Consider the following 21,722-nt stretch of genomic DNA (forward strand, 5'->3'; position numbering starts at 1 on the left):
GCTTTTGCACAGCAAAAGAAACAGTCCACAAAACCAAAAGACAACCGACAGAATGGGAGAAAATATTTGCAAATGACATATCAGATAAAGGGTTAGTATCCAAAATCTATAAAGAACTTATCCAAGTCAACACCCAAAGAACAAATAATCCAATCAAGAAATGGGCAGAAGACATGAACAGACATTTCTCCAAAGAAGACATCCAAATGGCCAACAGGCACATGAAAAAGTGCTCAACATCACTCGGCATCAGGGAAATCCAAATCAAAACCTCAATGAGATACCACCTCACACCCGTCAGAATGGCTAAAATTAACAAGTCAGGGAACAACAGATGTTGGCGGGGATGTGGAGAAAGGGGAACTCTTCTACACTGTTGGTGGGAATGCAAGCTGGTGCAACCACTCTGGAAAACAGTATGGAGGTCCCTCAAACAGTTGAAATTAGAGCTACCGTTCGATCCAGCAATTGCACTACTGGGTATTTACCCCAAAGATACAAATGTAGGGATCCGAAGGGGTATGTGTACCCCAATGTTTATAGCAGCAATGTCCACAATAGCCAAACTGTGGAAAGAGCCAAGATGCCCATCGACAGACGAATGGATAAAGAAGATGTGGTATATATACACAATGGAATATTATGCAGCCATCAAAAGGAATGAGATCTTGCCATTTGCAACGACGTGGATGGAACTGGAGGGTGTTATGCTGAGTGAAATAAGTCAATCAGAGAAAGACATGTATCACATGACCTCACTGATATGAGGAATTCTTAATCTCAGGAAAAAACCTGAGTGTTAGGGGGGTGGTTGGGGGGGGGAGGGATGGGGTGGCTGGGTGATAGACATTGGGGAGGGTATGTGCTATGGTGAGCGCTGTGAATTGTGAAAGACTGATGAATCACAGATCTGTACTTCTGAAACAAATAACGTAACATATTTTAAGAAAAAAGAAAAAGAAAAAGATAACAGGAGAGGAAGAAAAGGGGAGTATGTCAGAGGGGGAGACGAACCATGAGAGACGATGGACTCTGAAAAACAAACTGAGGGTTCTAGAGGGGAGGGGGGAGGGGGATGGGTTATCCTGGTGATGGGTATTGAGGAGGGCACGTTCTGCATGGAGCACAGGGTGTTATGAACAAACAATGAATCATGGAACACTGCACCAAAAACTAATGATGTAATATATGGTAATTAACATAACAATAAAAAAATTTTAAAAAAAAGAACAACAAAAAAAAAACAGTAATAAAAAAAAAAAGAAGGTGGAAATGAAGCATGCCACAACAACAGGGGACTTCAACACCCCACTCTCGATAAGGGATAGAACAACCAGACAGAAGACAAGTGAGGACAAAAAAGACTAAACAAACCAACTAGATCTAAGACACATATACTGAACCCTCCACCCAGCAACCGCACACACCTTCCACTCAGGAGCACTTGGAACATTCCCCAAAATAGACCACAAGTTAACCCACAAAGTCTTAACAGATTTCAAAAGATAGGTAATGTACAAAGTATCTTCTCTGACCACAGTGACAGAAGGAAAACTGGAAAATTCACAAAATTGTGGAAATTAAAACACAGACTACTAAAGAATGAATGGATCTGGGGCGCCTAGGTGGCTCAGTCAGTTAAGTGTCTGCCTTTGGCTCAGGTCATGATCCCGGAGTCCTGGGATTGAGCCCCACGTCAGGCTCCCTGCTCAATGGGGAGTCTACTTCTCCCTCTCCCTCTGTCCCTCCCCGCGCTCCTTTCTCTCTCACTCTCTCTCTCAAATAAATAAATAAAATATTAAAAAAAAAAAAAGAACGAGTGAACCAGAGAAGAAATCACAAGGGCAATTAGAAAATACTTAGGGACAAATGAAAACGAAAACACGACATAACTAAAACTTATGGGACACTGGGAAAGCATTGCTGATGGGAAATTTGTAGCTCTAAGTGCTGACCCTGAAAACCAAGAAAGATCCCAGATCAACAATGCAAGTTTATACCTTGAGGAATGAGAAAAAGGGCAGACTGAATCCAAAACTAGCAGATGGAAGGAACTAATAAAGAAGCAGAACTGAGACAAACACAACACATAATAGAACATAGAGAAAACCAATGAAACCAAAAGTTGGTTCTTCTGAAACATAACAGAATTAACAAAACTTTAACTTAGATGGACTACGGACAAAAGAGTGAAGACTCATATTATGAAAACTGGAAATGGGGCATTACTACAGATTCCATAGAACTAGGATTAGAAGAGAGTCCTGTGACCAACTGCACACCAACAAATGGGATGACCTATATGAAATGGACATATTTCGGGCGCCTGGGTGGCTCAGTCATTAAGCGTCTGCCTTCGGCTCAGGTCATGATCCCAGGGTCCTGGGATCAAGCCCCACATCAGGCTCCCTGCTCCGTGGGAAGCCTGCTTCTCCCTCTCCCACTCCCCTGCTTGTGTTCCCTCTCTCGCTGTGTCTCTCTCTGTCAAATAAATAAATAAAATCCTAAAAAAAAAAAGAAAGAAAGAAAATCTCTCTGCTTGCTTAAAAAAAAAAAAAAAGAAATGGACACATTTCTAGAAACACAAACCCTAGCAAGAGTAAGTCACACAGAAGTAAAAAAATCTGAATACGCATGTAACTAGTAGGAGATTGAATCAGTAATCGAAATCTCCTGAGAGGAGAAGCCCTGGACCTGGAGGGTTCACTGAGAAATTCTACCAAACGTTTTAAGGAGAACGAATACCAATCCTCAAACTTTTCCAAACACTGAAGAGGAAGGAACACTTCCAAACTCATTCCAGGAAGCCAGCATTACCCTGATTCCAAAGCGAGACAGAGACAGTACAAGGAAACTACAGACCAATATCCCTTACGAACACTGATGTGAAAATCCTCAACAAAATACCAGCAAACAGAACTCAGCGGCATGTTAGAGGACTATACACCATGACCAGCGGGACTTACCTCTGGAGTAGAAGATTGGTTCAACATACAAAAACTGATCAACGTAAGGCACCACATCAAGAGAATTAAGGAAAAATATCACATGATCAACTCAACTGATTCAGGAAAAGTATCTGACAAAATTCAATACCTGTTTGTGATACACACACACACAAAGCAGCAACTAAGAATAGGAGGAAATTATCTCAATGTAACCAAAGCCATCTATGAAAAACCCGCAGTGAACATCATGCTCAATGATGAGGCAGAAAGGTTTTCCTCTAAGATGAGGAACAAGGCAAGGATGTTCATCTGTGCCACTTCTATTTAACACAGTAGTGGAAGTTCTAGCCAGGGTAACTATGCAGAGCAATAGAGAAAGAGAGAGAAAGAAAGAAAAACACCCAAATTGGAAAGGAAAGAGTCAAATTATTTTGCAGATGATATGATTTTACATGTAGAAACCCTAACAATTCTAGACACACACAAACACACACACACAGACACACACACACACACACACACACACACACTGTGGGAACTAATACATGAATTCAGTAAAGTCACAGGATACAAAGTCAACACACAAAAATCAGCTGCATTTCTACACACCAATAATGAACAATCTAAAAAGTAAATTACAAAAACAATTCCACTGACAGCAGCATCAAATAGAATAAAATACATAGGAATTTACTTAACCAAGATGGTGAAAGACGCAGATGATGAAAAGTATTAAACATTGCTAGAAGAAATTAAAAAAGATATAGATAAATGGAAAAGCATCCCATGTTCATGGACTGGAAGACTTCAGAGTATTAAAATGTGAACACAACCCAACATGATCTACAGACTCAGCAAAATCCAATCAACATCTCAGCGTAAGTTTTTCTAGGTATTAGCAAGCTGATTCTAAAATTCATATAGAAAGAAAATGAACAAAGACAGTCAAAACAATTTTCAAAAACAACAAAGTTGGAGGATTCACACTATCTAGTTCCAAACCTTTCTATAAAGCTATTGTAATCAAGACTGTGTGGTACTGGCAAAAGGACAGTCCCATAGAGCAGTGGAACAGGACAGAGTCCAGAAGTAGAACCACCTAAATATGCTCAACTGGCTTTTTATAAAATTGCAAAAGAAACTCGATGGATAACGGATAATCTGCTTACAAATGGTACTAAACAACTGGACATCCACATTCAAAACAATGAACTCTGACCCACATCTTTCAACTTCTACAAAAATTAGCTCAAATGGGTCATGGACCTAAAAGTAAGATGTAAAACCAGAACACTTTTACAAGAAAAAAATGGAAGAAAAATTTTGTGATCTAGGGTTAAAATTCTTAGATCCATCACTAAAAATGTAATACACAAAAGAAATAATTGATAAATTGGACTCTACCAAAACTCAAAACTTTTGCTCTTGTGAAAGACACTATTAATAGAACGAATGGGCATCTGGGTGGCTCAGGTGGTTAAGCCGCTGCCTTCGGCTCAGGTCATGATCCCAGGGTCTTGGGATCGAGCCCCGCATTGGGCTCCCCGATCAGCGGGGAGTCTGCTTCTCCCTCTGCCTCTGTCGCTCCCTCTGCTTGTGCTCTCTCTCTCTCTCTCTGTCTGTTTCAAATAAATAAATGAAATCTTAAAAAACAACAACAACAACAACAACAAACAGAATGAAAAGACAAGCCAGTGTCTGGTAGAAAACACTTGGAAAGTAAATAATCTAATAAAGGACCTTTACCAATATTTTATAAAGAACTCTTGAAACTCAGCAAGAAAACAGGTCAATAAAAATGATGCGCAAAAGATTCCAACAGAGTCCTCACCAGAAAATATACACAGATGGGACGGTAAGCACATGGAGAGATGCTCAGGTCATTAGGCACTAGGCAGATGCAGACTGAAACCACCACCACTGGGACGGCTAAGATCCAACATGCTGACAGGTGCTGGGGGTGGGGGGCGGGGGGCGGGGGGTGGCAGGAACTCTTCTACCTGCCAACAGGAATGTGAAACGGTCCAACCACTTGGGGAAGCAGCTTGGCAGTCTCATAAACTGTTAAATGTACATGTACCAGCCACTGCGTCTACCTGAGAGAAACAAAGGCATATTTCCACACGAAGCCTTGTGTGCAAATGTTCCTGGCAGCTTTGTCAGTAATGACCAAACCTACAAACAATCCAAATGTCCTGTGCACAGTAAACAGACCAGTTGGGTGGTCGACCCACAGACGGGACAGCCACTGCATAATATAAGAAGGAACCATGGAGACATTCCAATGCGGGTGAACGCGCAAATACTTAATTACGCTGAGTGAAAGAAGCCCGACCAAAAATGCAGATAAGCAGAAAGAAGCCATAGTGCGCGAGTCCACGTATACAAAACTCTAAGAAATGCACAATGTCACGTTCAGTGACAGGGCAGATCAGACCGGGTGGGGGGCCATGGGGGCGCACAATAAGGGAGGCAGAATTACCAAGGCCTAGGAGATTTGGGGGATGGCAGCCATGGCCATCATCCTGACGGTGGTGACGGTCTCACGGTGTACACGTATGTTAAACTGCACACTTGAAACGTGTTTATTCCACATGAAGCGTTTAGAGAATGAGCTTGACTCCCTGTCACAGGTACGAATAAAACTGAAAACAGGACACATCATGTCCCTGGCAGAGGGGGACGCAGTAGGATCAAGGGACGAGGGGGCTGAGAGTAGCCAGAGAAGCAAGACCTGTGCCTGTGAGCAGCAAACAGGGCCACTAGGGGGCTCGTCCCGGGGACACAGCTCTGGTGGGAGCTACGCGCCCCCGCCCCGCATTGAGCCAGGCCCTCGCCACCCCTAAGGCCACACGACTGCAGAGCCCAAGGGGCTGCAGCCCCACCCACATGCCCACCCGTGGGCTACAGAACGGACTCTGGAGGTTCTCGTACGTTTTGCGGCCACGAGGAGTAACCCTCCGCACGGCGTGCACGTGCAACCCCCCAAATTAGAGTCAGGCTGCCTTGTATTATCTTCATTCTGAAATCAGGAGCGACGAGAGAACAGTCCTCTCACCACGTGGCCCTCACACCCCCACGTACTCGGAACCAGTCCAGGTAGAGGAAGGGATTCTTGTTAAACTAAACTATGAAGCAAGCAGTGGATCACATCCTGTGAACACACTGGAACACATCCAGCACACACTAATGCACACTCACGCAAAGGACACCCAGGATACATTTCAAGCTTCGATTTTTTTTTTTCCCTTTTCGTTTCTGTTTCTGGTTGTTTTACTAGGCTCCATGCCAAACGTGGGGCTGGAACTTGCGACCCTGAGATCAAGAGGCACGTGCTCTACTGACTGAGCCGGCCAGGTACCCCTGAAGTTTAAAGGGTTATAAGACAACAGATATAGGACAAACCCATTTTTTTATTAAATTTTGGGATCTGTATCTACACACGCACGCATGTGTAGATGTGCAAGCACGTATGTACACGTGTGTATGTATGTATGCATGCATGTATGTATGCAGAGGGCAGGAGGGGCGTCTGGCTGGCCCAGTTGGTACAGCACGCCACCCTTGATCTCAGGGTTGTGAGTTCAAGCCGCACATTGGGTTTAGACACTACCCAAGCGGGGGAAAAAAACTGGACGGATATACAGCAAAGTCTCTACAGTCAGAGGATCAGTGACTTCTATTTCCTTCCGTGTTCTTGTCTCCACGTTCTCATCCACACGAACACGGCACAGGGAAACATGCACGTTAGGTCCACGTAACAAGCGTGCATAAAGCTGGCTGCGAGCTCCGTAGGCACGAGGACTTACCGACACACCGTCCCGGCCACTGCCGTCACAGACCGACACGGCTTTCACCCCCTCTCGGCCAGACCTTCCACTATGACACAAGAAAAGTCAGATTGCGGCATGAAGCCTGGAATCTGCAAGCCACCCCCGACTCACTCCTCTCTCTCAAAGGTACACACGCTTCCAAACACGGGGGACGTTAAGTACATCGTCTTCCACTCGACGTGGTTAAACAGGTGTTGCAGAGGGAAGGAAGCAAGAAAACCCAGACAATGCCCAGGAATTGGGAGGGGCTCGGCTTACAGAAGGCATGATCTGCAGGTGGTCTATTTCTGCGAAGGCAGAGGAGTAAATCATACACCCGGGCTCTCCTTGATCCTAACGCATTGTGCTTGGTTTGGGGTCTCTCACCTCAGGATGCCTCTGACCATGCCATCCACGACGCATCTTACAAACCACGGACATTTGACAATCAAGACAATGGAATACTTTGAAAACTGAGCCCGAACACGAGTGCTTCCTCCACGCTCCTGTTCCGTGCACAGCGCATCTACCCCAGGGCACCTGTCTTCACCTCTCTTCCCCGTCCTTCCCACAGCCCCAGCACCATTTCTGCGCTCTGTGTGTAATAAACAGGAGACGCTGGGGGACTGTCTCCACACAGCTCTGCATCTGCACGAAGGTAAGTGGGTAGGATTCCCAACTTACTCGGGAGGAAACCGTCTACCCTCCCTCAGCAGCCATAAGACACACCGTCAATAGTAAAGCCGTAAAAAATATGCGTTACCTCATTATCCAGCGTTAATCCTCGCCGCTTCCCTCCCCCACCCGCCCCTAGAAGCCGCTGGGAAGGCAGGCTCTGGCGCGGCGCAGGGGATCCAGCCAGGACAGCAAGCGGAGGAGAGCAGGGAGAGGTGTGTGTGTGTGTGCCGCGGAGAGCCCAGCGCCCAACAGACACAGCCCTGGAAACGTGAGCTCCGCAGTTCTTCTCCCCCAAGTAGGACTGCACTCCTCTGGAGGAGGTAGGGCTTGCATGAGGGGACCTGCCCACATCTTACGCCAGGTGGCGTAACAGGACCGCGGCGTGCGGCTGTGTGATCTCCAGCCGGCCTCCCGCTGCAGACAGGCGCCACCCCAGCATCTCAGACCCAGGCCCTCCAAACACACCCTCGCGGGGACAGAAGACCCAGGGTATTTCCATGGACGCGCTCATCCACGTTCCCTGTGCCTGGCGGTCTCGAGCCGTGTGACGGAGCGGAGGGCCGGGGGACCAGCCACAGAACGACAGACGCCGCCCAGAACGCACACACTCGGGCATTCCTTATGGCAACTTTTAATCCTGCCTCTCCTTCCCTCTGCCAGGAAATGGCATCCGGGAACCATGGCCTGTCCAGGGCTTCACGGGTGACACGGGGGCCACATTCTGACTGTGCCCATTTTCTTTAAGACAAACGATCTACATCTCCATTTAATTCTGCTCAAGTGGCTCACGTTTGTCCGGGCTGTGCATAGGACAGATCCTGCTCGAAACACCATCTCCAACACTGCTTTGAATCCCCACACCCATCCCTACAGAGCCACTGAGCTGCTTTCCTGGGCCACGTCCCCCTGTACTACTCTGCCATCTCCCTCTGCATATGTCAGAACGAGGAGCCGTCCCATCATCACAGGGAACGTGGATGCTGTTTGGGATTTTTCCTGGAGAACAGAACTGATCACAGTCTGAACAGGAGGGGCGCTCCTTTGGAACCAGCCCACCCCTCACTCTCTGCTGGACCCGGTGGAATGCGCAATCGTGCTCCACACCACCTTCACCATCCAGGTTCTGATCGCCAAGGCGGTCCTGGGACCCCCCCGCCCCGGCCCCAGGGCCACACTCAGGCTACCAGCACAGACTTCAGAATCCGCCCAGGCCAGATCCAGACCCCCGGGCAGCACCGGGGATGCCCCAAGTCAGCATCCCGTGCCCAAGGCAGACTGGGGAACCCATGCGGCTAAACCCTAACCCTGAAGCACTGATGGACTCTGACCTGCCAGGCAAACTTTCAGACTCCTAAGGACTGGCTAGGACCCCCAAGGCGGGGTTCCAGACCCCCAGGGATGGGACAGGACTCCCTCAGCAGGGTACAGAACCCCTGGTGCTCCACTTGTCCCCCTCCCCCACAACCCAGAGTCTGGAGCCACACTCCAGGCTAGCAGCGCACACTTTCAAAGCCCTGGGACCGGACCAGAATCTCCAAGGCAGAGTTTGGGACACCCACGGCTGGTTCTAACCCCAGGGCCTGAACCCCTGGTGCCTGCAACCCCCGTGCCACATCTGGACTACTGACACAGACTTCACGGCCCCCAGGCTAAATTCAGAATCTCCAAGCAGTGTTCTGGAGCCCCCACTCCCCGGCCGGGCTCCAGATCCTAGAGCAGAGTTCAGGACCCCCACGGAACAGCTCAGATGCCCCCAAGGAAGTGTCTGGGATCCCCAGGACCGCACTCACACCCCCAAAGCAGTATATGGGATCCCCGGGGGCATTTGGAGCTGCAAGGCCGAGTTCGGGATCCCTGGGATGGGCTCGGACTCCCAAGTTAGGATGTGGGACCCCCGAGGCAGCACTCGGACCCCCACGGCAGGATGTGCGACCCCTGGGGCAGCCCTCGGACCCTCAAGGCTGCGTTCGGGACCCCCGGGGAGGGGAATGGACTCCCAGGACCAGACCCCCGTCCCGCGCGGAGGCCGGAGAGGGACGCGCGTGGGGAAGCGCCCGGTCCCGCTGGCCGAACTACCTGGCGCGGGCTTCCGCCGAGACCAGGCCCCGCCGAAGGGAAGCTTGTCCCGGGCGGCGGCGGCGTCCCAAGCCCCGCCCGCCCGCGACCGCGCGCGCCAATCAGCGGGCGGCGGGCACGTGACGCCCGGCGGCCAATGGGGAGCCCGCGCGGGAGCACGCCCCCGAAGCCCCGCTCCATTGCGTGCGGGCGAACGCGGGATGTGGGCCCTGCGGGCCGCCGTCAGGCCGGGGGCCTGGCTCTCTCGCGTGGCTCGCGGCCGCGGGGCTCCGAGAGCTGCGCCGCCGCTGCCGGCCTGCCCCCACCGCGCGCTCGCCGCCTCTGGCCCCGGGGACCTCAAGGGGCGAGGAGGTGGAGGACGGGGCCCACGGGCTGCTGGCCCGAGAAGCCGAGCGGGAGAGGAGGAGGAGGAGCCAGAAGATGCGGAGGAGGAAGAGGAGGAGGAGGAACTTTTGAGGAGGGACCCTTTGCCGCCACTGGGGACCCAGCGCGTGTGCCTGATCCACCCCGAGGTCAAGCGGGGACCGGGGAAGCCGCAGCTGACCCGAGGTGATCCGGAGCGGCGCCGCGGGCGGGGCCGGGGACAGTGAGTGGCGGGGCTTCCGGGGGCGGAGACTCGGAAGGGCGTGGTTTCGAGTGCAGGCGCTCAGGGCAGGGACTCAGAGGGGCGGAGTTGTTGGGGGGCGGAGATTCGGAGGGGCGTGGCCTCGAGTGCAGGCGCTCAGACGCGGGGTTGTCGGGGGCGGGGACCAGGAGGCCCGGGACTCCGAGGGCTGGAGTTCAGAGTGGAACTCTGGGACGGGGCTTCGAGCCCTGGTGCTCAGGGCGAGGACTCAGGAGGGCTTGTCGCGGGTGGAGGCTCAGAGGGGCGAGGCTGCCGGGGGCGGGGCCGGAGACTTGGGGGCGGGGCTGCCCGGGGGGGGGGTTTCGGGAACAGGGGCTCAGGGCGAGGGCTCGGAGGGGCGGGGCGCCGAGGGCCCCAGTGAAACCCCACCCCCCCAATCCCCCAAACCTGCCCTGGGCCGCTGGAAGCAGCCCCACCCCCCTGTGTCTTGCCTTTTCCGGAATGTCCTAGTGAGAATCGTGCACTGTGCGGCCTTTGCCGACTGGCTCCTTTCACCCAGTAACGTGCATCTAAGGTTCCTGCGTGCCCTTGTGTGGCTTGACAGCTCACTTGTGTCAGGGCCGACGATAACCTGTTGTCTGGGCGCCTGGTGGCTCAGTCGGTGAAGTGTCTGCCTTGGGCTCAGGTCGTGATCCCGGGACCCGCGTCGCGCTCCCTGCTCAGTAGGGAGGGAGCCTGCTTCTCCCTCTGCTCCTGTTCGTGCTCACGCTCCCTCGCTCTGTTTGTCTCTGTCAAATGGATAGATAGATATCAGCAGACTGCTTCCCGAGGGGCTGCACCGTTTTGCATTGCCATCAGCAACCACGAACAAACCTTGTTTGTTGCTCCGTATCCTCGCCAGCATTAGGTGCTGTCCACATGGCGCGTTTGGGGCCAGTCCCATGGTGCCTACCGGGCTCTGTTGCAATCTGCACGTATTTCCCCGAGGAGCGATGGCGCGGAGCATCCCTTCCTAGTGTTTGCAGTCCCCGTGTGTTCTGTGAGATGTGTGTTGGCTCTCCAGACCATTGTGTCATCAAGTTCTTTCCTTATCGCTGAGCCTCAAGCGTTCTGTGCACATTGTGGATAACAGTCCTTTCTCAGATGTTTTACAAAGGCTTCACTCCAAGTCGGCGGCCTGACTCTCCACTCTCTCGACAACATCGTTCCCACGGCAGACGTTTGTGATTGTCACTCTCGCCCTGTCTTCACGCTGACGGGCCCGTGCCTCGACCTTGCCCGGCCCACTCAGAAGCCCATCAGAGGAATTTTTCACTTCCGTTAGAGTGTTCCTGACCGCTAGCGTTTGTGTTCCGTTCTTTCTTAGGGTTCCCATCTGTCTGCTTACACTGCCCATCTGTCCTTGCGTGCTTTCGACTTTATCCGTCAGAGCCCATACCGTGTGAATCGTAGTCGTTTGTGTTTTTTTAAAGATTTATTTATTTGAGAGAGAGAGAGCACGTGCACAAGCGGGGGGAGGGGCAGAGGAAGAAGGAGAAGCAGACTTCCCGCTGAGCAGGGAGCCCGACATGGGATTCGATCCTAGGACCCTGGGACCATGACATGAGCCTAAGGCGGACGCTTCACCGACTGAGCCACCCAGGGGTCCTATAGTCGTATTCAACTCCTGGTCTGACAAATCCAGTGTCCCCTCTGTATTGGACTCGGGTTCTGATGCTGCTCTGGGTCCTGTAATTTCTGCCTAACGGCTGGGCATAAGGCACCGGGCAATAGATGCTGCCATCCAGGGGCCCTTGGTGCTGTGGTGGTGAGGTGGGCAGGGGGACGCGTTCCATAGTCCCAGTCGTGAGTGAGCCCGTGTCTCTGAACTGTGGACTCCACAGTGTTTCTCAGCGTTCACTCCCACCAAGTGGGTACCCAGCCCTAGGGGTGGGTGGTTCCACATGGCATTTTGACCACACCCCCAGCTCGTGGGGAAGGCTCACGACCCCAGCAGGGTGTTGTGGGAAGCCTCACGGTGATCCACGATGGAGCTGGGGGATGTGGCCCCCCCCATGGAGGTCAGGAACGACAGCGTCTGTGGGGTTTGCTGATGGCCTACACGTGACGTTGAAGGAGGGAAGTCGAGGGGTGGCCCCGTGCACCTGACCTGAGCGACCGCAAGGGTGGAGGTGAGGAGGACCCGTGAGGCCCGTCAGGAGTCAAAGTGAGGACACTGTGCCTCCTCTCAGCCCAGAGGATGGGGCACCCCGTCTCCCACCAAGCAGAGCTTGGGGCCTCTCCCCATGGCTTCGGATCCCTACGAGCCTTGTCGTTAGCATCCCCTCCTAGCCTCAGTTTCCTCCCTGTGCCTAAGCTCTGCGGACTATTCAGGCACCTAAGGTTTGCCACTGCTCAGCAAGGCTGGCCTAAAGACCGCAGCACCTGGTCGCTGGAGTGGGGATAATGCAGCAGGGGGTGCTCTGTGCAGATGCGACGGCTCCTCTGTGACATCGTGCCGCAGGGGTGGGGGGCAGCCTCGTGGGGCACTCGGGACAGCGCAGTGTCTCAGAGTGGCCCCCATGGTCTGTCATGACCCAGCAGACAGCACATCTTGCGTGGCAGCCCCTGAGGGCCCAGGGAACACGCCGCACTCCCTGCAGGGTGGGCCGTGAGCCACCGTGGGCAAGGAGTGGGTATCCCCAGAGCCCGGTGCCAGTGCAGCACAAGAAAGATCGCAGCCACCCTGGACAGACAGGATGACGCGTGGGGCCTAGATGCCGGCCCTGTGCAGGAGGGGGCCTGGGGAAGGGTCCAGGAGCATCCCAGACGGTGGGCGGAGTCCCAGAGAGGGTCTGGTCACAGGAGCGGAGGGCGTGGGGGGCTGGGGCCTTGAGCAGGGGCTGCCCATCATACGCTGTCCTGGCGGCGTTCCAGACCAGACGTCCCGTTGGCTGCCAAGCCCCCAGTTCCCATGTAAGGAGGGCCCGTCGTCGTGTCCCCCGGCCTTGTCCTCCCCTTCTCGCAGTCTGTGCCCTGGAACAGCAGAGCTGTGTCCCTGGGTGCTGTCTCACGACCTCTGCACACACTGTAGGAAGCCATCCCAGCCAAGGGACACGGGCCAGGGCTGGATGGGGCCTGGGGCAGAGCCCACGGGGACACGTCCCTCACCCTGGCCCTGTGTCTCCCCAAAGCTGAGTGGCAGGTGGCGGAGGCAGAAGCACTGGTCCACACACTGGATGGCTGGTCGGTGGCGGACAGGATGGTGGTACCCTCCAAAACACCAGATGGGAAGCTCATCTTCGGCAGAGGGACCTTAGAGCACCTGGCAGGTGGGTCCCTGTGCCCCTCCCTTCCTCCTGAGAGAAACAGAGCAAGAGTCGGGCTCTCCATCTGGGCTGGGTAGAGGCGGCCTCATGGGAACTTGGATCAGACATTGACAGGCCCACCGTGCGCCTCTGACAACTTGCACTGTGCCCCGTGGTGCCGTCGGCAGTTAGGAGTAGGGTGGAAACCGTCCCCGAGGCCCCCAGTCCAGCTCCCTTTCCAGACAGCGCGTTGGGTGTGAACCCAGCCTTCCACAGACCCCCCAAGGGTCTCCAGCCCCAACTGACATCAGCTCACCATAGAGATCAGCAAGCCGAGCCCTGCAGATACGCCCAGAGGGGTGCGCGCTGCCCGTCCATGTCAGCCCGGGTCTTAGCCCCGCTCAGTCCCTGTGGGGTTGTGCGACCGCCATGTGTCTGCAAGACCCACACCCCTGCAGGTGGACCCCAGTCCTCCCCTTGACGCCTGTCCGGCACACCCGACTTCCCTAATATGCGCACAGAGGGTTGAGGGTGTCCTGGGCACAGCCAACCAAAGCTGAGGGTCAGTCCCACGGCGGACTCCACGGAGCACAGACATCTGAGGGGACCTTCTCTTCTCCCCAGAGAAGATCAGAGGGTCGCCAGAAATCACAGCGGTCTTTCTGAATATAGAGAGGCTGGCCACGCCCACCAAGGTATTTGGGAGTCTCGATGGGCTGGGGGAGTGGGGTCAGCATCCCGCTGGGACGGGACAGCTAAGGATAGGGGATTGCGGACAGTGTCACAGCCGCCCCCTCACCCGAGGTACCACTGCAGATGCCTTCACTCACTCCCTCTCCCTGCCTTTCCAGAAGGACCTGGAAGCCACCTGGGGCGTGCAGGTGTTCGACCGATTCACGGTTGTCCTTCACATTTTCCGCTGCAATGCCCGGACCAGGGAAGCGCGGCTGCAGGTGGCCCTGGCCGAGCTCCCCCTTCTCAGGTACTTGGCACACCACCAGCTGTCACAGCCGACAGCAGAGCCTCTTCTCGCAGTTGTGTGTTTGACTTCGCCATCACCCGGAGCGTAGTGAAGACGGAATGCAGGGCTGGCCACGCCCTCCTGGACAGCTTGGCTTGTCCGGTGCCATGTCCCAGCAGCATGCCTGCCAGGGCACGTCACCCCACTGTGGGACCCTCCACCCATGGTGAAGAAGGCCCAGGTGGGAGGGAAGACCACCCCGCCTTGCTCTCTCCACCCAGAGTTCTCACCCTCACTTGTCTGTGTTGGCACCTGCTCTGCTGTCACTGCATGGACATGTGTGTCTGCTGAGATGCCCCCTTTCCACGGCAGGTCCCACCTGAAAAGGAGCATTGTCCACCCGGAGGGACGAGGAGGGGGCTCGCGCTACATCATGGGGTCAGGTAACATGTGAGGTCAAGGGGTGCTAAAGGGAGGGGGGGATGTCACAGCAGCTACCCCTGGGAAGAGGACGTTGCGGAAAGATCCCAGTGGGGCAAGGGCCGCATGTGGGCCTCGTATGTGGTCACATTCAAACAAGCTAAGGTATCTAGGTGGTCTCCTGGGGCACCCGTAACAAAAGACCACAAACCAGGGCTTTAAAGACCACTCTGGAGACCGGAGTCTGAGATCCAGGCGGGGCAGGGTCTCTGAGATCCAGGCGGGGCAGGACCGTGCTCCCTCCAGAGGCTCAAGGTCCTTGCCGCCTCATCCAGCTTCTGGGTCTCCGGGCGTCCCTGGGTTTGTGGCCGCGTCCCTCCCGTCTCTGGCTCTGTCCTCACGTGGCTTCTCCTCTGTGACTCCTTCTGTCTGTTCTACAGACGTTTGTCTTTGGATTTAGGGCCGCCCTCACCTAGGGTGATCTCATCTCAAATCCTTGACCAGTTATAGGTGCCGAGACCCTATTCCAAAATGAGGTCCTGCTCACCGGTCCTGGGGGTCAGGATGTGGATGTGTCTTTCAGTGGGCTGTGGCTATCAGGCGGCTGTCCTTCTGAGGCTGCCCCTTGCTCCCGAAAAAAGGGGAGCCCACCTGACCTCAGGGGCAGAAGGCCGCGGGTGAGGCCACCTTGTGCTGGGCAGAGCCGTCTTGTAGGTGGGAAGGCGTTGAGGCAGCAGCCTTGTGGGAGAACAGGAGGGTCCCGGCGAGAGGGTGTCTGTCCACACCCCTCTCTGGGGCGCACTCTGCCCTGACATCTTTTCTGCCACACCTGCCCGCTGACTCGCTATCTTGGGTGTTTTTAGGAGAATCTTTCATGCAGGTGCAGCAGCGCCTCTTGAAGGAAAAGGAGATCAAGATTCGGAAGGCCCTGGAGAGACTGAGGAAGAAAAGGCGTGTCCTGGGGAAGCAGCGGAGGCGGCAGGACTTTCCTGTGATCTCTGTGGTGGGATACACAAACTGCGGTGAGAGCACTTCCGGGCGCGAGAAGTGGGGTCCACTGTCCCGTCCCCCCCAGTATCCCAGTGTTGGGCTAGTGTCTTTGGGGAGAGACCGCTTGCAAAAGCAACAAGACCGTGGTACTCAGAGGGCCGACAGATGACGAGAACAGGTGGAGAGCGTGGCTGCTATCCCCGGGCTGTCACGGTGCCCACGGCCGGTACCCTGTCAAGTCCCTAGTGTGGTTGTCAAGCGCTGGACGGTGGACTGGACTCCATCTCTCACCGGTGCTCTTCCAACTCAGAGATGGAAAACAGTCTGACGTTTTTAAGCTCGTTTACGGAAGACCGGTCCGTAGAAGAATAAAAAACAATTCAGGTTGTGTCCGGTAAGACTTCACGGTGCATTTCAAGGTTCAGCTTAGCATGTGCGGTTAGCGTGATTGTATGCAGCATGCAGACTCCTGGGTGTCCTTCCTGCTGAAGCCCTGAGCTCACGGGTACCCTCCCGTGAAGGGAAGGCACGGTAGGCTCACTTCTTCACCATCGAGATTCACTCCACAAGCATGTGCCGCCGTAAGGTGCAGTCCCCCTGTGTCTGCTCCGAAAACCAACGTGACGCGACCGGCTCCCTGTCCTCGAGGAGTTGGCGGTCCGTGTCCAAAGGAGGGAGGGAACGTCCCACAAAACCTGGAACGGAAAGCTGGGGGTACACCTAGGTGTTAGAGAATCCGGTCTGTGTACATACAGCCCACAGCTGGTGGGAAATGCAGAATACTGCGTGGCGTGTCCGGCGGTGAGGACGGGGGCTTTGTCCGTGGCTGACGGGGATTACACCTGGGTCTAGTGGGATCCCCGCGGCTCAGCCAGCACGGACGAGAACAGGAGGAATCCGTGTCCTGGCACCTGTCATCCAGAGGTGCCAGGTCACCCCCGGCGGGATAATCCCCTCCAGATTCACCTTCGGAGCAGGCCGAAGCAGGGGCCGCTGGTAATCCACATGGACTAGCCCAGGACTGGGTGACGACCCCACTGAACACGGGGCTTGGGTGCAGACGCAGGTCCTTTTTGTCAGGAAGGCTGTGGAGGGGACATCCTCTGGGGGCATCACAAACACACAGCTCCTGACTGCCTACACCTTCACACTGCCATCAACACCATCACCCCGTCTACACAGACGCCCAAATCCCTCACACAGCACACGCACCCCCACTCCACCATCACCCCGTCTACACAGACGCCCAAACCCCTCACACAGCACACGCACCCCCACTCCACCATCACCCCGTCTACACAGACGCCAACCCCCCCCACATAGCACACGCACCCCAACTCCATCACCCCGTCTACACAGATGCCCTCACCCCCCACATACAGCACACACACCTCCACTCCACCTTCACCCCGGTCTACACAGACGCCCAGCCCCCCTCACACAGCACACGCACCCCCACTCCACCATCACCCTCGTCTACACAGATGCCCAGCCCCCCCCACACACACGCATCTCACTCCACCATCACGCCCATCTACGCAGATACCGAGCCCCCCTCCCACACACAGCACAGAAATTCCTACTCCACCATCACCCCTGTCTACACCATCGCTTTTCTCTATATAGATCCCCATTGCATCTTGGGCAAACGAAGCACCTGCCTCGTCTTCGTAAATGCCAATCCCGTGTCACTCACACGTACAAATAATGACCACCCTGTCTACACCATTACCCTCATCTGCACGGATGCCCATCCCCTCCCCTCACATTCACACACATCACCACCCGGTCTACACCATCACTCTCCTGTAAGTAGGCCCTCATACCCCAGGCCCTGGCCCTCTTGACCCGCGTGCACGAGAGGCATAGCAGCATCCTCCTGTTGCCCACATAAGGCATCCTAAGGGTCCTACAGAGACCTAGGAGCTCAGAGATCCTACAAATCTTGGCCACCCCCCCGCGAGAGGCACGTGGCTTGGACGTGGAGCCGCCCGTGGTGCAGCAGTAGACCATGGGGCACGTGTGAGGGGGCCTTTCATGCAGTGTGTCCCCTGTGACCCACCTTCCAGGAAAAACCACGCTGATTAAGGCCCTGACAGGCGATGATGCTGTCCAGCCCCGGGATCAGCTGTTTGCGACACTGGATGTCACAGCCCATGCTGGGTGGCTGCCCTCCCGCATGGCTGTCATTTACATGGACACCATCGGCTTCCTCTCCGAGCTGCCCCACAGCCTGATTGAGTCCTTCTCCGCTACCCTGGAAGATGTGGCTCATTCGGTGAGTGTGCGATGATCCCGGGGGCTGAGTTACTGAAATCACCTGAAGAACCTGGGACTGGTTCCCCTCAGACACAACACAACCCTGGGGACCAGATCCCCTCGCACATGAAACAAGCTGGGGACTGGGTCCCCTCATTCATGACACAGCCCTGGGGACCAGGTCCCCTCATACCTGATACGACATGGGGACCAGGCTCTCTCACACATGACACAACATGATGGCTGCTGGATCCCCTCGCGCATGACACAACCCAGGGACCGGGTCCCCTCACAGGACACAACCCAGGTACTGGGCCCTCTCACACATGACACAGCCCGGGGACTAGGCTTCCTCACACGTGACAGAACCTTGGGGCCCGGGTCCCCTCACACCTAACGCAACATGAGGGCTGGATCCCCTCACTCATGACACAACATGGGGGCCAGATGCCCTCATACACGACACAACCCGGGGACCGGGCCCCCTGACACATGATAAAACCCGAGGACTGAAAAAAAAAAAAAAAAAAACCCGAGGACTGGATTCCCCTCGTTCACAATGTGACCCCAGGAACCAGGTCCCCTCACACGATACAGCCCGAGGACCAGGTCCCCTCGCATATAATACAGCATGGGGGCCGGATGCCATCATAATACATGACACAGCGCTGTGGCCTGGGTTGTCTTCATACACAACACAACACAACGCAGACGCCAGGTCTCCTCATACATGACACGGCCCTGGGGACTCACATTCCACCCCGTCAGGAAGCTGGCGCCCTAACTTACCGTGAGAGCGAGCCCTGCCTAGTGACCGCTTCTAAGACTAATTCCGGAAGGAGGTGGAGCCGCTCTGCGGGGAGACCTGTCACAGCTGACCCCTGGCCCTCAGGTCAGCCTTTGTGTGCAGCTTTGGGGTGATGTGATTGAAGGGCACATTCTCTTGGGCCTTCCGCCCAAACCCCAAACCTAGTGTCAACACAAAGAAACAACCAGAGAAACCGCAACTGAAGGGCGTCCCGCAAATGCCCACATGGTGCTCCACACGGTCCGGGTTCAGAGGGGCCAAGGAGAGGTGACAGACGAATGTAACACGTGTCGTGGAGGCTGTCCCAGGACGGAAAGGAGGAGCCGGGAGACTCCAGACCAGGAGCATAGTCAGAAGAGCGCGCCACCTCACGGTCCGCATTTCCCAAAACAAGTGTTTCTGGAATAAAATGCTTATCTTTGTCTTAATGTTAAGTGCATCTAAAACCTGGAAGCGAACATCCTGGAATGTAAAGTGGCCCCTCTGTTTGCAGGGGCAGAATTACAGGCACTTCTTGCTCTTTTTCTGTTCTGCATTTTTCCCAATTCTGCGTCAGACCCCTACCTGTAAACCACTTAAAACCAGGCAAAAACAATTCTTTAAAATTCAGAGTAACTCAGGCTCTGGAAGGTTCACAGCGAGTGTGCAGGTGTGTGTCGGTTTGAGACGTGTGAGATGCCCAAGGCCCTGGGTTAGGTATAGGGGGGTGGCCTGGCCAGGGCGAGACCCCGCGCAAGGGGCACCGGGTGAGCCACGGGCCCACTCTGTTCTCAGGGAGCGCCCACCCCCAGGTCCCACGCACCTCCACCGGCACCGCGGACTGCACGGGACACCGCCCCACTCCCACCCGCGCGTGCGGTGCCCATCAGAGCCCCCGTCGGGGCGGGTCCTCCCGTGGGGGGGTTTTGAGGACCAGTGTCCCGTCCCATCCTTGTCCCCACCACGTGGCTTTTCTGTTCCTCAGGATCTGATCGTCCACGTGAGAGACGTGAGCCACCCGGAGACGGAGCTGCAGAAAGCCAGCGTTCTGTCCACCCTGCATGGCCTACACCTGCCCGCCCCACTCCTGGACTCCGTGCTGGAAGTTCATAACAAGGTGGACCTGGTCCCCGGGTGAGGGGCCCCGCCCACTGCCCCATGACCTTGGAGCCTCATTTCTGGCGAGTACCGGTGATGCACCTGTGTGATGGGGGCCTCGACGTGGCTGGTAGCAGCAGGTTGCTGTCATCCAGGTGCTGGAGGCGGCTTCCCGTGGCGCGTCCTCCCGTGGCGCGTCCTCCCCTGCTTTCAGGAAGAAAAGGGGAGGTAGAGCGCCCTTCCCCCCACCTGCCTGCTGTGAAGGGCTGTAACTCACAAGATTCAGCAGGCCACCAGAGCAGCATATGTTGGGGTGGTTTGTTCTGAGCCCCCTCGCCCGCACGGACCCCTTATCTCACTGCACCCTCATCATGGTTTCCTCTGTGTTCCTGTCCGACGGGGCCGCGTCCTCTCCTGACACACACGGAGGGGGTCACAGTGGGGGCCCGTGGGCGGGGGCCCCTGGGGGACCCTCGCTCCATCTTCCTGAGGCTGAGCAGGGTCTGCTGGCTGCCCCCACACAGGTATAGCCCGGCGGGACCACAGGCCCTCACCGTGTCCGCTCTCCTGGGGCACGGGCTCCCGGAGCTGAAAGCCCGGCTGGAAGACGCCATTCTGAGAGCCACGGGAAGACAGGTCCTCACTCTCCGGGTCCGGCTGGCGGGCACGCAGCTGAGGTGCGTGGGGCTGGCCCGGCGGGGGCCATGGCCGTGGCCTGCTGTGGCCATGCAGGGTGTGCAGGTGCGGGAAAGGCAGCGGAACAGGCAAGGCGCCAGCACACAGAGGGGCCGCGTCGTTTCTGAGTTGCCGTGAATCTGGGTTAATCACCCCACGTGCGGGCGCCGGCCGGCTGTTGGCGTGCCAGGCGTTCCCGGGCCGTGGGCAGTGACGACAAGGTCGTGTGCGGGCTCGGGGGCGGAGCTCCCTGGGGGAAACAGTTCCTGCGAACACGTCCTTACAGAATGCTGCCCTTCCTCACGTCCTCAGCTGGCTGCATCGGGAGGCCACGGTGCAGGAGGTGGACGTGATTCCCGAGGCCGGCGTGGCCGACGTCAGGGTCGTCATCAGCAGCTCCGCCTACGGCAAGTTCAGGAAGCTCTTCCCCGAGTGAGTGGACACTGTGTGAGTTCAGCCGTCCGCTGAAGTGGCCGCCGTCCCCTCCGTGGCTGCTCTGGGTGGAAGGGCTGGTGGCTGCCTCCTGTGCCTGGAAGTCAAAGCTCAGGTTGCCGGCGGATGGACTGAGCGGTTCTGGCTCCTGGGGGATCGTGCATGTCTCGTGAGAGCTGACGTCCCTCCCGCGGGGTTTCGGCTACAAGATATTCAGAGCTCTGCTCATGTTTGTAAACCAGTCTTCCTGCTTCTTCCGTGTGTGGGCTGCCCTGCAGGAGGTCCTGCCTGCGGTGGCCGTGACGGGGCCAGTTGGGGTTTCCGCATCTGGTGTGTGTCACAGACTCACAGCTGCGAGGCCTCGCTGCTCCCCACGGAGCGTCCTGGACATTGTGACAGTCTCCCGGCCACCCAGAAGCCTCTCTGCACGGGTCGAGGAGAAAACACGGTGTGTCATTGATTCAGCACAAAGCCAGGATGGTCTGCGCTCACAGCCAGCCGGCTCTGACGTGGGAGAGACAGGAGGGACCTCGCCTTTCCCACGGCCTGTCACGGACCTGGGCTGTCTTCATCACAGGTCCCAGGACACACACCCTGGGGCGCAGAACTGGACACCGGTCCCTCCGCTTTTAAAGACATTAGTACACGTCTGAGCGTGCTGTCGTTGCCCGTTTTCTGGAGGGAACGCTGACGTGAGAGGCCTCTCTGTTGCCGCCCTGGAAAGTGTTTTACTT

The 21,722-nt window shown here is 55.8% G+C and overlaps 2 protein-coding genes across 5 annotated transcripts in view; one reads left to right on the forward strand and one right to left on the reverse strand.

Moving 5' to 3' along the window:
• LOC112812650 (cohesin subunit SA-2-like) overlaps positions 1 to 7,937 on the reverse strand; it is a 69,196-nt gene extending 61,259 nt beyond the window's left edge. Inside the window, 3 exon segments of the mRNA XM_073902091.1 lie at positions 4,949 to 5,044; positions 6,758 to 6,827; positions 7,795 to 7,937. Coding sequence (XP_073758192.1) covers positions 4,949 to 5,044; positions 6,758 to 6,827; positions 7,795 to 7,937 — 309 coding nt within the window.
• Positions 7,938 to 9,696: 1,759 nt separating this feature from the next.
• Positions 9,697 to 21,147, forward strand: GTPBP6 (GTP binding protein 6 (putative)). Of its 4 annotated transcripts, none has more exons than XM_025857641.2 (10): positions 9,697 to 10,063; positions 13,253 to 13,390; positions 13,991 to 14,061; positions 14,218 to 14,348; positions 14,700 to 14,770; positions 15,611 to 15,769; positions 17,807 to 18,015; positions 19,769 to 19,917; positions 20,406 to 20,558; positions 20,869 to 21,147. In XM_025857641.2, the coding sequence occupies exons 1-10, from the start codon at positions 9,715 to 9,717 to the stop codon at positions 20,990 to 20,992; spliced, it is 1,554 nt and encodes a 517-aa protein (XP_025713426.2). In that variant the 5' UTR covers positions 9,697 to 9,714; the 3' UTR covers positions 20,993 to 21,147. The 4 variants fall into 4 exon arrangements, with proteins under 4 accessions (XP_025713426.2, XP_025713427.2, XP_025713428.2 ...); XM_025857642.2 differs by having other exon boundaries at positions 14,221 to 14,348; XM_025857643.2 differs by lacking the exon at positions 20,869 to 21,147 and having other exon boundaries at positions 19,769 to 19,964; positions 20,406 to 20,541.
• The last annotated feature ends 575 nt before the right edge of the window (positions 21,148 to 21,722 follow it).

The sequence above is a fragment of the Callorhinus ursinus genome, unplaced genomic scaffold (assembly GCF_003265705.2).
Source record: "Callorhinus ursinus isolate GAN/ISIS: 27379988/994484 unplaced genomic scaffold, GSC_fseal_2.0 scaffold16, whole genome shotgun sequence".
In the NCBI taxonomy this organism is placed as follows: domain Eukaryota; kingdom Metazoa; phylum Chordata; class Mammalia; order Carnivora; family Otariidae; genus Callorhinus; species Callorhinus ursinus.

Excerpts from the sequence above, each read along its gene's own strand:
- GTPBP6 (XM_025857641.2), top strand. The coding sequence starts at position 9,715 with ATGTGGGCCCTGCGGGCCGCCGTCAGGCCGGGGGCCTGGCTCTCTCGC. Across the intron at positions 10,064-13,252 it reads GAAGCCGCAGCTGACCCGAG|CTGAGTGGCAGGTGGCGGAG; the intron begins GTGATCCGGAGC and ends GTCTCCCCAAAG. Across the intron at positions 13,391-13,990 it reads GACCTTAGAGCACCTGGCAG|AGAAGATCAGAGGGTCGCCA; the intron begins GTGGGTCCCTGT and ends TCTTCTCCCCAG.